Source organism: Chiroxiphia lanceolata, chromosome 16, assembly GCF_009829145.1.
Source record: "Chiroxiphia lanceolata isolate bChiLan1 chromosome 16, bChiLan1.pri, whole genome shotgun sequence".
Classification (NCBI taxonomy): domain Eukaryota; kingdom Metazoa; phylum Chordata; class Aves; order Passeriformes; family Pipridae; genus Chiroxiphia; species Chiroxiphia lanceolata.
Window position 1 is genome coordinate 6,395,389 of NC_045652.1, and position 16,890 is coordinate 6,412,278.

The 16,890-nt window shown below is 41.3% G+C and overlaps 1 protein-coding gene across 1 annotated transcript in view; it reads right to left on the minus strand.

Annotated features, from left to right (window-relative positions):
* Nucleotides 1-1,628: 1,628 nt before the first annotated feature.
* The window catches only part of LOC116795019, a 62,510-nt gene continuing 47,248 nt past the window's right edge, over nt 1,629-16,890 (minus strand). The window contains exons 52-68 of the mRNA XM_032704312.1: nt 15,771-15,884; nt 15,287-15,415; nt 14,652-14,813; nt 12,764-12,928; nt 11,716-11,881; nt 10,664-10,848; nt 9,973-10,065; nt 9,503-9,707; nt 8,416-8,603; nt 7,629-7,726; nt 7,052-7,236; nt 5,811-6,013; nt 5,197-5,380; nt 4,420-4,529; nt 3,395-3,514; nt 2,868-3,007; nt 1,629-1,743 (exon numbers count right to left, since the gene is read on the minus strand). Coding sequence (XP_032560203.1) covers nt 1,728-1,743; nt 2,868-3,007; nt 3,395-3,514; nt 4,420-4,529; nt 5,197-5,380; nt 5,811-6,013; nt 7,052-7,236; nt 7,629-7,726; nt 8,416-8,603; nt 9,503-9,707; nt 9,973-10,065; nt 10,664-10,848; nt 11,716-11,881; nt 12,764-12,928; nt 14,652-14,813; nt 15,287-15,415; nt 15,771-15,884 — 2,463 coding nt within the window. The 3' untranslated portion in view covers nt 1,629-1,727. The remainder of the gene's footprint in view (nt 1,744-2,867; nt 3,008-3,394; nt 3,515-4,419; nt 4,530-5,196; nt 5,381-5,810; nt 6,014-7,051; nt 7,237-7,628; nt 7,727-8,415; nt 8,604-9,502; nt 9,708-9,972; nt 10,066-10,663; nt 10,849-11,715; nt 11,882-12,763; nt 12,929-14,651; nt 14,814-15,286; nt 15,416-15,770; nt 15,885-16,890) is intronic.

Consider the following 16,890-nt stretch of genomic DNA (forward strand, 5'->3'; position numbering starts at 1 on the left):
GAGCTAACCAGCAACAGCTGAGGGCAATGGCTGTAGTTTAAAATGTTTATTGGGGGTGAAATGGCGTCTTTATCACCGTGATAAGTTACACGCAGCTTTTAGGAGACCTGGTGTCTGCATCCAGCTCAGTGCTGCTGTCTGCAGTTAACATTTAGTTAAACTTCTGTTTATTGCTGACTGAGCTTTTCTGAATCTTTTCCTCTACCTGCTTACATTTTACTTTGTTCTTGCAACTGGCACCTCAGGATTTTTTCAAAGGTGCTCAGGTGTGCTTAGCTGGGGAGTGAAATGACATTCAGTGACTGGGGAGAAGATGATGCGTTTTTTTTAATCACTAACTGATATAAATACTCTTTAACTTTCAGAAACATTTCATACAATTTTGGCTTCATTACAAAACACCTCTGTAAGGGTGCAGTTATAAAATTACTACAGAGGAAGACTTGATTTCTACCATGTTTTATGCAGCAGCATCTGATGTGTGTGGAAATCCTAACAAGTGCAGGGTTTTTTCCTGACTAGTGTGGGGATCACGTTTTAGTGAGAATGTGTGTCACACTAGGGAGTTCAGTGTTCAGGAAGAGAATGTGGCTGAAAGCAGCATCCACGAGGTAAGAGGCCCGTGCTGGCTTTGTCTGTGAGCCATTCAAACCCAGCCAGTTCCAGCTCTGTAGATCAGTACAGGTTTATATTCTTATGAATAATCAATAAAAACATACTCCAGCTAATAGTAAGGAAGTCAAATGTTTATTAGCATTATCTCCTAGTTCAGAACACCATTATTTCAATGTTTTCATGTTATGCAAAGACATGGGAAGGATTTTGCAGTGTAAACCTTTTGCTGAGGAATAGCTGCCTTCCAGGTACGGGTGGAGAAAGGTAATGCATGTCTTTAATCAATAGACTTAAAATATAGAAAAGGATTTAACAGGTAAGATGTTTTCACACCACAGCTATAGCACCTTAAGGCTACTTTATGGGTTGGATAGATACCAATCACCCTTTCCAAACACATCAACTGATTTCTGAGAAATGGCTTCTAAAGGCACAAAGGGAGAACGTGAAACTGGTACACAGAAGGGTGTTTCTCATTTAACAGTGTACACGTTAGTAAGGGAAAAATCAGCCAGCATAAAAATGAGAAAATTATCAAGTGCTTTCAATTATTTAACCATCTTATTTCTACTGTAGCTCTCGTGTGTTGGAGCACTTCCCTTGAAAAAAAAAAGAATAAAAAAAGATAACTTTGTCCAGAACCGCTGAACAGCAGAGTTTCATTTCTGGAGAAAAAAGAAGTCAGCGTCTCTGCTGACTCAAAGCTGATAATGCTGCTTTCACAAAGTATTCCACTTGTACTAATCTGAGCTGGAAGAGACCTTTTGTCAGCTTTTAATTGTATTTATGCTATGGTTCAAGGCTTGTGGAGACACAATTTTGCCACTGAATGGGAGAATTCTTTTAAAGTAATTGATACTATTATGTTCAATTTCCTTTGGTTGATTATAGTTTCTGGTCAGTATACTGAAATAATTCCTCTTGCTCTCAGGGGTTCTGGTGGAAAGCTTTCCTTTTATACTATATGTGCTTCATTATATTCATTGTCTAACACTAATGCATTTGCACTGCTGCTGTTCTCCTGCTCCTGCCTCTAGCTTTGTCTACCTAAAATAATTTCTATTTTTGGGTGCTGAAAGGGTTCTTCCATCTCCAGGGCTGGTATGTGCCATTCAGAACAGGCTCAAGCTGAAATGAAGAAGAGATGAAATCCAGGAAAGTAGTTAGTAAGTACAAGTGACATGTACTGCAACTTGTTATTACACTAAATTACAAGAATCTATGAAAAGGGAAAAATAGCATCAAATACATTTATGACATCAACAAGCTGTGGGGAAGGTACTCCAGCATTTTAGATACAGTTTTATCTTGGATACACTAAACTGAAAGGAAGATGTAGGATTCTTTCAGGTTTGATAAATTCATGTTTAGGAGGGAAAGAGCAGCATTATGTCTGAAGTTTATGGGCTCTGACTAGTTCAGCTATTCAGTGGAAGATCCTTGACAGGAGTGAATTTCTAGGAAGTGGTTACTCCAGACAGGCACTTTCTGTTTGGTTCCTTGACCATGGCTGGCTGTTGGATACTGTGCGTGACTGGACTGGCCACGACAGACTCTTTCACTGTGTCAAACCCAACTCTCCCTTACTGTAGTTTGGTCTGTTACACTTCCTTCTCTTTAGTGTGTTTACATATTTAGGGACTTACTTAACTCACGTTAAGCCTCAGCCCTTCAATTTTTTCCCCATGACTGTTCTCAATTGGTTCACAGTTTAAGTAAAACATGGTGTCCAAAACTGGATACAAAAGATGAATAGAAAAGAATTATTTCTTTTCTTAAATATGTTTATTTGTGTATACATCCCCAGTGTACTTTGCTTGTTTAAGAGCATGCTTTAATAGCATGTTATTGTTAACTGAGCTTGTGATCCATCTTCATTCCAATCCCTTTCTTCAGAAATGGGATAATGTAAACCAGCAGCACTAGCTGACTTCAATCAGTCAACTACCCAGCCATTCTAAAACTCTGTTTTCAACTGGATATTTAACAAAATTTGTCTTTGTATTTCATATTCATGTGTAGAAGTTTATATAAGAGTGTGAAGTGGGTGGGCTGTGGTGTGCTGGTGAGGGAACAGCAGGAAGGGGCGATAGCCAAGCAGCAAGACAGCTGTTTCCAGGAACACTCAGTTTTGCTCATGCCCACAGTCAGATTCATTAGTTCTGTTTTCTCATGCATTCTTGAATTACAGACATGTAAGTACTAGAGCAATGCAGTCAGAATATTCAGGAGGGAAAAGAAATGAAACTCACCACTGTGGAGGGATTTCCACAGGGACAAAATTCCGGTTGCACAGATGAACAAAAGCTGCTGCTGAGCTGCAGGCAGCCCCCGGGGCCGGGGACTCGCAGGTGTCCTGTGTACACATGGTGTAGAAGGGCTCGGGGTCCACCTTAACACAAAGGGATTGTTTAGGGCAGCAGGGGGCACCTGCAGCTGGACCCAAAGGTTTGATTTGGGTCTCCCTCCCCCTGCCTCGTTAGGGCCATTCATAAACCTGTATTCTCTTCCTAACACTGAGGGGGTTATTTCTATTTCCAGATTTTAGACCTGTATCCTAAAGAGTGGTGCAATCATGCCTCTACTCCGTGGATGTCAAGGACCTCAATTTATATGTATGGTGATAATAACAGCTTTTTTTTTTTTCTGTCTGGATTGCTGTTCTATTCTAAAGTAATCTGTGACTAAACTTCTACACCCTTGCAAGGGTTATGTGTCCTCCTTTAAGAATGGCACTTGGGTGATTCAGACAGTCCTTCACAGCTGAAGTTCTACTTACAACTTTGAAGCAGTTCCTAAGAAGTGAATGTGGTTCTTCAAAAAACACTTTGCAGATGTTTTGCTTGCCTGTAATTGGACATGACTTCTCTTTCTTCGGTACAAGACTGCACTTGTTCACCTGGGAAAGCAGAATTACTGAAGTTGGGGGACTTTGATTTTTAATACATTGGGTTAGGATGAATTCTTCAGATTTCCAGTGTGAGCTGGTTTAAAGGAAGATATGGGCAACTCAGTACACTGCTCAAATGTTTATTGTTCAATAATATTGAGATGTAACTAATATTACAGATTAGACATTGTTTCCTTTTTCTCATGATTCTGTTATTCACTGAGGGATTTTCTCTTGATTCAGCAGGCAGTTGGCTAGTTCTCTTGTTATGTAGATCTGACAGGTCAAAGATGTGCTTTTACTAGATCTTTTTAATGTAGGAAAAAACAATCTTCCTATCATTGCTGGGTTATTCATAGATAAAGAAGGCTTTAAAAAAAACTCCAAATCAAAGAAAAAGCACCAAACAAACCAAAAATGAAAACAAACAAAAAAACCCAAACCAACCAAATAGTTCTTTAAGTGAGTGTAAATTCTAGTGATTTTTAGTTATTAAGAAAAATGAACTGGCAGTTTAATCTGTGATAACCCTCATCCTGCAGGAGCCAGACCTTGCAGGCTCCTCCTTTGCCTCCTGCTGTTGTGCAGCCCTGGCCTTGTGGCACTGGAACTTTGCTGGAAGGAAAGTCAGTCTCCTGGGAGAGAGTTGCCACTCAGATCTCACAGTTCAGGGTGAGGTGACTCCAGCAGTACAGTGACCAGTGCTTTTATCTCAGGCTTCAATACCTGGCCAGATTTAACCTGACTGTGCTTTCACTTTCTGTATTTCATAGAGTTGAGCTAAAACTTTTGGTCAGGAAGGATTTTTTCAAGCTCCACTTGACCAGCACAGCTGAGTACACTACTGAGTACATGCTGTCCTTTGTGCTCAGCACCCCTGGTGCCCTGCACAGAGAAGCCCTTGAGCTCCTTACCTGCCAGCTCTGTGTGAACTCTTGCACGTTGTCAGTGAAGGAGCCATTAGGAAGCATCCATTCATTTCCAGCTTCATTATCATTGGTGCCAAAAAGCCCAGCTGAGATACCTGGGATGAAATTGAAATGGGTTAAAATAGTAGTTGTCAGGAGTAGATGCAGGAAAGTTACAGAAGCTGTCTCTGAGCTCCAGTTATTCTTACAGGAGTGCTCAGCTCCAACATGGAAAAGAGAAGGTATGTCCAGATAGCTATTCTGGGTTTGTTCCAGCCTCCATTGCCATCTCTTGTCTTAGCTGGTCATGTGTTTCTCCTGACCACATCAAGGCATCAGATCCATCCTCTGCTAATCTTGGGAGTGTGAGTTTTAGAGTAGTGTGGGGCACATGGATAGGAATGCATTCCAAGTATACCAAAAACCCTGTAAGGTTTTAGGCCTCCCTCTGTAGTTGTCTTGCAGGTCTGACAAGCTAAGCCAGCTCTAAAGCAGTGATTCTCAACCAGGGTTTGGGGCTGGGCTGACTGCAGACATCTGTCTGCTTTATTACATTGAATCATCAGTAATCCATAACCACTTACTAACCACTGGAATGATTTGGCAATTACTGGGAATGCCTAGGGCCATTTCCAGTGTTCATAAATGAAGAGGGAAAAAACAAGTGAAAGACAACCCAGATGCTGGTCCTACAGGTGATAATAATTTAGAGAGATAAAAAAATTACTAAACAGCTGAAAAAAATGACTAACAGCTGACAAAGGCTGTATAATTGGTACTCACCGTGGTGCCACCCAGCCAGAGTGACAGTACAGAGATCATACTGAAAGTCACAGGACAGAGAAACTCCTTTCTGATTAGATATTTCTATTTTGTTGGTTTCTCTCCTTGAATTAGTGGTATTCTTTTCAAGTGATTTGTCCAGTACTTGGCACTTCTCTTCCGTAAAGGAGAACATCTTGGAGATCTGTTTTAAAATGAAAATGCAGTTTCAAATCTGTCACTGTTAAAGTTCAATAACAGGCAAGCTCAGGTGGGGCCAACTTAGCCCAGAATCAGGGAACTGTGTTAAACTTCCAGAAGAGCAGACAGCACAAAGCCTCCAAGGCTACAGGCCCAGTTTGACCTCTCTAACACTACCATCCTCTGACATGATCTAAGAGAAATGCTGAAAATTTCCTTTAGTGTGCAGGGAGCAAAGAGGCAGCTCTTGCATTAAAGTGGCTTTGTTTTGGAGAGGTATTTTCTGATTAAGAAGTGGTTACTTTAAAGCACTTGTCTGAGAGCTGTTCTGATCTGTGCTTTGAGCATTAATATTTTGAAAGCTTTTTTTGTTGTTGGTATTTTAAGATAATTTCTGCTGTGAAAATGAAGAATGTTTGACTTGCTCCTCCTACCTTCAGTCTTGGGTGGATACTGATCACAGTCTGGTTCATCTCTACATACAGTGATCTTGAGTTACTGGTTTCCTCACTTAGTATTACAGTGAAAGCATTGTGGACGAAATCCTTGGCAAGAAGTACACTGCACTTTGATGCCAAATCATAAATTTTTCCATCAAAAGTCACAAGATGCTTGGTCCCCACTAAAAGAGCATGATCTAGAGATTTCAGAAGAAACATCAGTGAGTTTCCCACAGAGCAGTGAGTGCTGTGCATACTGCAACACACAGCTTCTGGCTGGCATGCTCTTAAAATAATTTCTCAAGTTATTATTACATTGACATTACTGCATTTACATTTTAGTTAGTTACACTGCAGTTACTCTGCAACAAAAATTTTACCAGAAACTAAGCAATTTAATGATTTATTTTTCATTATAGATTTACCTGAGTGTCCTGAAACTTTGAGAAACATGAATTAGGATTCAGAGCTCATTTTGGTTTATTGTCCTGCTACTTGGAAACTTGCTTTTTGTAAGCACACACATATACCTTACACTTCATACATTCTTATGCAGAAAACAGCAAGAATATTAACTCTCTCCAGAAACTGCCCTTCCAAACCAGAGCAGCAAACAGAGCTGCAGTCCCTGCTGATATATCACCTAGATTATTTGGTCACTAGGACCGACTTTCACAGCCCTCTTTGTGCCTGTCAGTCTAGTGGCAGGAAACCATTAAAAATGGCTCTTTCTGGAAAAGCCATTCTCTCTAAGGGACAGTTGGGATTGTTAATGCAGTTTTTTAGCATTTAGCAATGCTTTTACAGGCAATACTGTCTCTGAAGTTTTGGTAGGGCTGAGTTTTCCATCCCAGAGTCAACAGAGGTGAGATGACCAATTTCAAAGCCTCTGTGCCAGGACACAGCCGTGGGTATGACTGGCACTGAACCACAGTATCAACTCACAAGGGCATGTGGATAAGACAGATAAACAGCACCTGCTGATTTCTAGTCTCAAGAGTATGAAGTGTGAAGAGTTGGAAAATTTACATGAATATTAAGCAGAGGAGTCTCACTTTATGCCAGCTTTGCCCAGAGTGTTGCTCTTTTACATACCATTACTGTCTTACAGGAAAGACTATATAAAGTTGATGGAAAATTATTAATTAGCAACCCCCCATAGTAAAGTACTCTTCCAAATATGATTTTTCAAATATAGCACCAAGTGGAAATAGACCCAGTTACAAAGGGCTTACATTCGAAGGGACTCTCCACCATCCTCCGTTTGAATCTATAATACTCCGCAAGGATGTTGATTTTGTAGAGGTCTTGCAGAGGCCTCATTATTTTCTCTCCAACGAGATAAGTAGGAACATTTGCCAGCTGTAGGGAGTGGTCTCCTTTGGGCAGTACTGGCAGTTTTACTGCCACGGAACAGTTCCTGTGGAATGCAAACAAAAGGGGCAGGAGCCTTTATCTGCTCAACTGAGGACATGCTGTTGGTTTATTATAAGAAATGTGGAAGTGAAATATTCATAAGAACTGTAGTCTGGTTAGAACAGCCCCACACTGGCCAACAGCTGCACTGCCGAAGGCCATAAAAGGCCAGTTATCAGTTATCACTATTCTCTTTGCTGCCCAGTAGCTCCTGTTGAAAGGCAGTCGGGTCTGACAGCCAACAGAAATAAACATTGGGGTGTCTTGTGCCCAAACCAGTAGGAGTTGGGTGTCTGTCCAGAACCCTCAGCCTACAAACTGATAGGAAGACTAACTATGCACATATCCATTTAGAACAGCACCCAGCAGCAGGGATCCTGCAGGAACACCAGTTACCTGGCTGAAAAACTGTACAGGTTGAGCAAGGGCTTCCGGATCTTTCTCACAGCTCTGGAAAACGTGGCCTCTGCCCACCTGAACATCTGCTGTGTGGTCTGTTGGAGAGTCAGAAGAGGAGATTACAAAACCGACTTCAGGATGGCTTCAGGGCAGGGCCAGTACTTGCTAAATCATCAGTCAGTTTTAAGTGGACAGTCACTGAAATAGCACTTAAGTCTCTCTTGCATTTGTCACTTGCCTGTCATTTAGAGGTTAATATCCAGAGGGCAGGCTCTACTCACAACAGCAACAAATGATGGACAGAAATATGTTCTTCCTAAATAACATTACTTAAAGTATACCAATACTTCACTGAGTTAATGCACTTCAATAGCTTGCAAAGGATTGGTATCTTTGTTAATATAAATTGGCATGATATATTTTATGCTCCTCATTTCAACTAAAAGAGCCCAAATCTGTACATTGTTTGCTGGAATCACAATTCATCCTCTATGGAAGAAAAGTAAAAGCTACATGAATGACAGGTGACTGCTGCTGTGCTTTCAACCAGAACTAGTGAAACAACCTCTCCTCTAGCTGGAAAAGTACTGCTTTCAAGGCAGGACACATACTGCAAGAACAGTAGGTTAGCTGTGCACAAGTTTGTTATGTGTAAAGATAACTGCACTATTTCCCTAAACAAAATAGTTAATCATTTCTGTGTATCCATAGTTCAAAGCTGAGACTTAAATTTGTAGGCCTTGCCTTACAAACCACTAAAAATTGAGAACTGAGTTATACCAACCGTATCCAAGGCTGCTTTCACAACCTTTAATGCCAGCTGGATTGGTTCCATTAGCCACGCATCTTTTACAATATTGGGTAAAAAAGCCTGGATTTTCTTCATGCACTCTTCTGTCTTCTCTTTCCAGACCTCATCCAGTGGCTTCAAGGTTACATCATAGTAGGCGTCCTTCAAAGTTGCTAGTGGCTCTGGAGCAAACACATTAATGAAACAAACCTTAGCTGGTGTGATGCAAAGTGGCTGTTTGCTTGTTTGTTTGCTTGTTTCCTCACAACGTCCAGGTAAGGGAAGGAGGGACAAAACAGGAAGAGGCAGCTTTGTTTTCATGGCAGTTTGGGCACATTGCACAGCTGTGTGTGTGGACACAGTGTTAGGGAAAACTGAAAGAGGCATTTAGCTCTGACCTCGAGCCCCTTATAAATACACTGCTGCTGCCCAAAGATGTGAGGAGTGCTTTGCAGTATGCCACCATCAGAGTGTACTGCACAAACTACATCTGATTAGCAACAGGACAGTTTGGTCATAACTGATTTCAAACATGGTATGTCAACTAAATCCAACTTTTGAGTGGGAAGAGCTTAGAGGTAAGTGGCCCGAAGTGAGGTTTTACTCTTGTGAGAACTCACAGCTGAAACTCAAAGGTTTCGGGATGGGCCACAGTCCAGCTGAACAGAGACCACTGGATAGGCTTGGAACAAACAGATCAAGTGAAATCCGATTAGTACAAGCATTCAAAACTCAAGGATGGATACGAACAGCCCTTTGGGAGGAAAGGCTTGCCAGGGAGTTGTTAGCAGAAATACTTCAGCTTAGGAATTAGGGCTCTGTTCTCATCTGAACTCGGCCTCCTGTGACGCAGAGAATGTCTCATCACTGATTTCATTAGAAAGGTGCTCACAGAGAGCTTACTTAGGGCTTATTGCATCAAGGCTCCCACTCTGTACACTAAGAGCCAAGGTCAGCACTTTTTGCTGGATCAAAATAGAAACCTTTATGCTGTCAGCATATTTTATAGTTTGTAGTCAAGTTTGGTTTGCCCTGCACTGACATTGTCCTTATTCTCCTCCCTTTGCACAGTTTTACTTACTTTGCAATTCGTTCTGCATTTGCTGGACAATGCCTTGAACTTTATCCAGGTAAAGCGGGACCTTGCTCCTCAGGATCTGCCCGATTCCGCTTTGCTTCCACGCCTGGGCGACAGCTCTGCCCCCGCTGAGCAGGAATCCTGCTGCCTTCTGCAAGGCTGTGGAAGGCCAGCCAGCTGCTTCAGACAGGAAACCAACTTGCTGCACCTACAGTGGTTCCCAAATAACAAGCAATATCAAAATACACACTGATCTCATGCAAAGCTTTGACTCCATTGTGAGGCAATTCTGACTCCTTGGTGTGGGTGCAGAGATACAAGATCTCTACATGAAATATGCTTTTTATCTGTCAGCACAGAAGTAATCATTTAAATGTTTGAGCAAAACAAAACAACTGCAGGCAATGTAATGATTTTAATTAACACTGCCTGAACACCTCATGGTGTTTTCACAGATATGTACAGATACTTACTGATCTCCTGAATCTCCACATGTATCCATCAAACTTCTTTATCTTTTCCATCAGTTTGGCTTTCAAAAGACTCCCAATTTCATTAAGCTTGTACTGTGAGAAGATTAATAAAAACCTTGAATTTATGACTTAAACCTGCTTGTGCTGGGTCCAAATCACTCAAAGTTTGTACTAGTTTAAATGCCAGCAAATTTCCACAGTGGCCTCCCATTTCTCAGGGGGAATTACTTCTGCCTCATTCAATGGATAGACATGGGAACAGAAGGTCTAAGGATGAAAATTCAAAAAGCCTCCTCCAAGCAGAGACTATGTGAAACCCTATTAGAAGTAAAAGCACAGTCAGGAATACTAATCTTAGTTTTGTAACCAACATACTGAGCAGTTACTACTGCTCTCACTTTATTTACTTACCCTCCTCAGAGGTCTTACCCTTCAGGAGAGGGCCCCGTATTTTCTGTCTCTGGGTATGGCAAACTTTTTAATTCTCACCATGATAACTTTTCACATCAACGTGAAATCAACGTTATTATGAGTTTATAAAATTATATAATTTTGCCTGGCTACTCACCAGGCAAATCTGAATCCTACAAGGAAGATGTTCCAGTAAATTAACAAAATTAAACAATATTCCGGGAAAACCACACCGGAGTTAACAGCCACTCAAGGGTTAACAGCCACTCAAGGGTCTCACCTCAGCCTTAAGAACTGGATCCCCGCATCCATGAGCCAGAAAACTCAAGCTTCCATTAGCAGCTGCTAGAGTCACTTGTCCCGCGTTTTCCTGCCTTTCTCCATTGATGCTGAGATAGGTGTTAATGGCAGCCATCTCCTGCCCATCAGAACAAGCACTGACTTCCATTCCTTCTTCCAAATCCCCTTAGGGAACGAAAAGACAGCGCTTCATTTACAGGAACAACACTGACAAACATTGTTTCAAGACCAGCTTTTAATTACTACTACGCAGGTGATCAATCAGTGTCTGAGTGTGTTAGGTGTTTGTGGGGGAAAAAAAAAAAGATATGAACAGGAGACAATTAGATCAGTGTTTGATCTTTCTCTTCTGTGTGGCTTGTGAACGATTTACAAATACAGATTTGCTACGGCAAATGAAGCACTGGATTAACGTAAATCTAAATAATTCTCTCAGTCACAGTGATTTACAAGCATTTTTTCTACTTTAGCCTTCACTGTCTTGATGTTTCAAAACTGCTCAGCCTGGCAGGACCACCCATCACTCGCTGAAGGCGCTTCTACCCAAGCACTGATGAGCATAAACAGAAACTGTTGGCAAAGGCACAGAGAGTCTGGGTGGAGAGAGTTGAGTTGAACCACTGTTACAAACTTCTGACTTCAGCGATTCACGAACTAATGATGCTAATCTCAAATACACCACAGGACTTACAAGTGAGGCCATGAACCTGTGAGAAATTCCTCTGCAGAAGTGTGGAAAGGCAAATCCGTAACTGAAACCAAAACGTCTCCCAAACTGACCTTTGTGTAACAAGTTTTAAGTTTCAGCTTTTTTTTAATCTGAAAGACCTTGAGTCACCATGAACTGACCCAGCTTGGCACTAGAGGCACAGCCTTTCATCCAGCTTCTTCACAGCAATGACAGCTGGGAATCACAGAATAGCTCCAGTTGGAAGGGACCCATAAGGATCACCAAGTGCAGCTCCCTGCTCCTTGTAGGATTACCTAAAACTAAATCATGTGGCTACAAGCATTGTCAGTGAAGGTACATACCTTTCAGATACCCCAGGTAGTACTGAATGCACTCCTTTCCTTTTGAAGCTGCCACTTTTACTTTCTCTTTCTGATCGATATTCCCCTCCAGCAGGATTTGGCTCTGGACAGATGAGGAAGTAGCAGTTCCTGCCAGGCCTAGCCAAATATCTTCAAAGGCTCTTAACTGCAGCCATAAAGGAAAAACGTTTATTCAAAGCCACAACACAGAATTAAATGATTGTTCAGAGACGATGCTCGAATATCAGTGCTTCCCACAGAACAGTAAGTGGTGAGGGAAGTGTTTCCCAATGCTTGTGCACTGTGCAGGAGCTCACTAAGAGAGGCACAAGCATGACAAGAGGCACAAGCCAGGCACAAGAGTGACTGGCTCAGGAGCTGAATGACTGGATAGCACGAGGCTCCTGGACAAAGTTTTACTGGTAGCAATGAAAGCCTGAGTACCCACATTCCTGCTACTGAAGAGTTTGGTTGGTGCTGAACACGTTACTTTTCTACCTCACTCCGTTTCTACCACCAGCTTCTCCACCCTCTTTATTTCACAGGAAATTAAAAGCAAATGTGAAACAGAGGGTAAAAGGAAGAGATTTGCCTCAGATGAGCATCATATGAGCCTTTCTGTGCCCTTTTAAGGCCAGTTCTTTTTTCTGGTAAATGATGCTTTTTGTAAGTATTGTATTTTGTTTCCCTCTTTTTTTTTTTTTTTTGATAAGGTGAAAAAACCAAGCCTCACCAAACAGACCAGTCATGCTGAAGGTGAGCTATAAAAACACACAGCCTCTTAAAACTGATATACTGCCTTGATACACACTTATTATATTTGGGCCTGAGCTCTGCAGATAACTAATGTTGGTGCCTTCCTCTCTGGATCACACCACATGGACATTATGTTACTGCTCCTTTATAAACAGAACTAGAGAAACCAGGAATATTTTAAGCTGCCTGCTGTTTTACAGTCACTGGCTGCACCTGATCTGTTTGGGAGATAGATGGCAGCAGGCCTTTAAAAACCAAAACCCAGTGCCACTAAAATAAAATAAAAACTCACATCAATTTCCATAGAATAGTTCTTCACATCAGCAGTGCTCTGATTCTTTATGGATACTCCAATAAACCCCCCATCTGTCCTGTGATCACCAAGGTGGAATCTGCTCTCTGACTGCAAAATGATGTTATCTTTGTTGAGCTGGTGTTTTCCAGATAAAACAATTACCTAAGTATGCACAAAAAAAAGGATGTTAAAACTTAATTCTTCCAAACATGGGCTCTGCATAGAGTAGTAAGAAGTTGTACAATGGTAGCATTCTCCTGGAATTTACACAATGAAGAGATGAACAAAACTTGTAGTTTCAGAAACCAGCACATCTTCCTCCTCACACTGTCTCACTTTGTTACATCTTCAGTTTCTGGTGTATAAAAAAATACATTAGTGATTGCAGCCGAAGACCACAGGAACAGTTGGAAACTATATTTTGTTAAAACATCCACTTTTTTTGCTCCTGTGCTTCTCAGCAACTCTGGCTAGGCATTTTGATAAAGTTGGGGGGGTGTGGGAGGTGAGGTGGATATTTGTCCTGGTCTGACTGGGATAGAGTTAATTTCTCCTCAGTAGTTGGTGCAGTGCTGTGTTTTGGATTCAGAATGAGAATAATATTGATAGCAAAACCCAAAACATCAGTATGTTAAGTCCTGTTTATCCTAAGTCAAGGACTTTTTTTTTTTCTTTTCTTTTTTTTTTTTTTTTTTTGTCTGCCACTGAGGAAGTGCACAAAAGAAACTGGGAGGGAGCACAACTGGGAGAGGTGACCTGAAATGACCAAAGGATATTCCACACCACATGCCCAGTATATAAACTGTGGGAGTTACCTGGAAGGGGCCGATCTGGGTTGAGAAAGGGGGTCTGGCATCAGCAAGCAGGTGGTGAGCAATTGCATTGTGCATCACCTGGTTGGGTTTTATTTTTCCTTTCCCTTTTTATTGTCATTATTATTATTTACCATTATTATTGTATTTTACTTTGTTTTCAATTATTAAACTGTTTTTATCTCAACCTACCAGTTTTACTTTGATTCTCCTCCCCATTCTACGGGGCTGGTGGGGGGAGAGAGAGGGGTTGAGAGAGCAGCTGCTTGGTGCCTAATTTCTACCTGGGCTTAAACCATGATGCCTTTGAAAAAGAAGGATCTAAAAGAATACAGAGGCACCTGATTTTGAAGTGACATACATATACATTCTTTGCATTATAAACAGGCTCTATCACACCTTAGTCTTGGAAGAAGTTTTCACAGGCATCAAAATTTGGCTTCTGTTTCCCATTGCTAACAGAGTGTGACCTGCTGGAAACTGGGACTTGTTTGAGCCACTGGGAACTGAAAACATGTATGTAAATGAAGACATTTTCTGCAAGTTCCAGTTTTTGTGTTTGCTGTGAATATCTATAGGCAACTCAGGGGTCCAGTGTGCTCCTAAGGAAGATCATGGATCAGTCTTCATTTTATGTGTTTAATAGAAATAAAGGTTACATTAAAGTTCAAAAATCCATCACTACCAGCAGAGCAATCATAAAAACCGGTAAACATTTACCCCCACAGGGAAAGGAAAGCACTTTTATTGCTCTCTAGTTTCCTTTTTGATCACTTATGAGCCTGTTTTGATATTCTCCAGAAACATGAAATTAAAAGACCTTTGAAAGAGGAATAGGAGAGAAAGAACATGGAGGAAGTGGGAATCTTAACAACCACAACAGGGCCTATAGAATATACTACAATGGCAAACAGAACCTTTCTGCCTCAGCCCATCAAAAGACACTCTTTGTTTATTTAGGTCACAGAAGTATGGCAATTCTCATGAAGAGTTGCAGCTGAGGAAAACTGAGTCTCCAAAACAGTAATTGCATTTAAAGTGAAGTAGGTTCAGTATGTTTATCTGAGACTTACATTTGGAAGGTCACAGAACTCAAAGCTTGTATAATGATCCAGGGAAGAGCAGTAGTTTGTTTCTATTTTACCCAGAATCTTCTGTTTGGTGCATGGGGTCAGGAAAATATTTTCTAGGACAGCTTCTAACTGGAATTTATCAGGATACAAGAATTGATTTCTCTGCAATGAACCAAGAAAACAAAGTTAAAATATGACAACAGGATCTTAGACACTCCTGGGTGCCCACTCACCCTGTCCCTGTGCTGGCTTTTGTTATTCTAGTAGCTTCAGGATTTTAATGTAATGTTTCTGAAACATAACATTTCCACTTGACAGTGTTTTAGATCATCAGCCTTGTTTCTGGTTCCCATCCTTCAGAATTAACTCTAAAGTTTTGCAAATTTAGAGCACAAGTGAGGCTTCTAGTTGGTAAAAACTCTTTCTTTCTTTAATATGCTACATTTATCTTTCTTCCTATGTAGAGAAATATGTAAAAGATAAAGTCAAATATTGATATTTCACAGAAAATGGGACTCTACAGAAGCTTTCTTAAAATCCATGCAACATTACACCTAAAACCTAAATAATTCTCATCTGTTAAGAACAGCTTTCATAAAAATGGTGAGTTAACAGATACAACTGCCTTCTCTTACCTCATATGTAAAATTGTGTTTGATTTTTTTGTCATCCCAATTCAGATCTAGATATTCATTAAACAGTGTTGATCTTTGCTCTAGAGATCCACATGCATGCAGGTGTTCCATACTTAATATTCTCTGAAGCTGGATAAGAGGAAAAAAATCGACACATATAATTAATTAAAAAAAAAAAAAGTTCAGTATATCCTAGGGCAGTACATTTCCTGGGCAAAATTACACCCCTGTGAGAACCTCTGAATGGTCTATACCCATAAAACACTGCTTCAACCTCTGCCAGGAAACCTGAGGGGTTGACAATTCTGTCCTGAGGGAAAGCTGCAGCCCCAATAAAACCACATCTGGCAACTTGAAACTGAATTCTTCAGAGGGTTCATTTTTCTCCCTCTGAGACACGAAAAGATTGGCTTCAAGTAAAAGGCTTTCACATGGTAACAAGTGCAGAAGAAAAAAGCCAAACCCCTCCCTTCTGAGAGTCTACCTGGCCTGCAGAGAGTGTCACACAGCCCCCCCAGGCAGTGATGTCCACCTTGGATTTATCCTCCAGGGTCAGTCGGATGTCAGCAGGCTGCCCAGCATTCCCTGCCAGCTGCAGCTGAAACCAAAGAGAAGGACTTGAACCAGCAGAAGAGGTGCAGGGTGATCCAGCAGAATGATCCCCATCCAGTGGAGAAAAACAGAACCACAATGAAAACTGCAACAGGGTCTGTGGCCTGGAGACCAGCACAGGGAAACTGCGCTGCTGCAACCGAGGCAGTGCAAGTATTTTGTTGCCTTCTCTGGAAGCTGCCTGGGGTCTGTCGTGCACAGCAAATAATGACACCACTGGAATAATGACCCTACGAGAGAATTTATTCCTCTGAATAAGATTCTCGAGAGGTACTGAGTACTTAGTGCAAACCAAGAGCACCAAAGGGTTCCTGATGAACAAACAACACTGCACAGTTGGCACAGCTCATTATTGAGCAGAAAATCTTCAGCCTCAGCAACTGGAGTGCCCTGATTCATGAAGTGCATTTTCAGACAGAAAATACAACTACAGCCTTCAATCTTGAAGGATGATTTGTGGAGTTCCTCCTCCTCTTTTTCCCTATATATGCTTTGCAAGTGCACTCATAATTGTATTTTAAAGCCTTTCTAGTCTTGTGTATTTTTTCACACTTGTGTGGTAATTTTCCATACAGTCCAAAAATTTATGTTTGCTCCACAGGGGTATCAAAGGGTTTCTGGTTAGGTTTTGTTGTGGGTTTTTTTGGGGAGGAGGTTGTTTGTTTGAGGGTTTTGGAGTATGTGCACTAGAAACTTGTTCGTTTCTTTGTGGAGAAAATTTGCCTGATTTTCACTGCTAGGCTGCCCCCTGTGCACTTCTGGCTTCCTACCACCCAAAATGGGTCAATGCTAAAAGTGCAAGACTGTCAGTCAAAAGCAGTTATGCTTAGAAAAGGAAACAATGATGGTGGTTTGGACACAAGGAGAAAATAGCCCTTGGTTCTCTTTACATTTTTCAGGGTGATATCTGGTTCTGCCATTCTCAGAGATGAAAGGCACACTAACAGTAAATACAGCATGACAGGTGTGTATTTTGCAGCCCTTTCTCATGC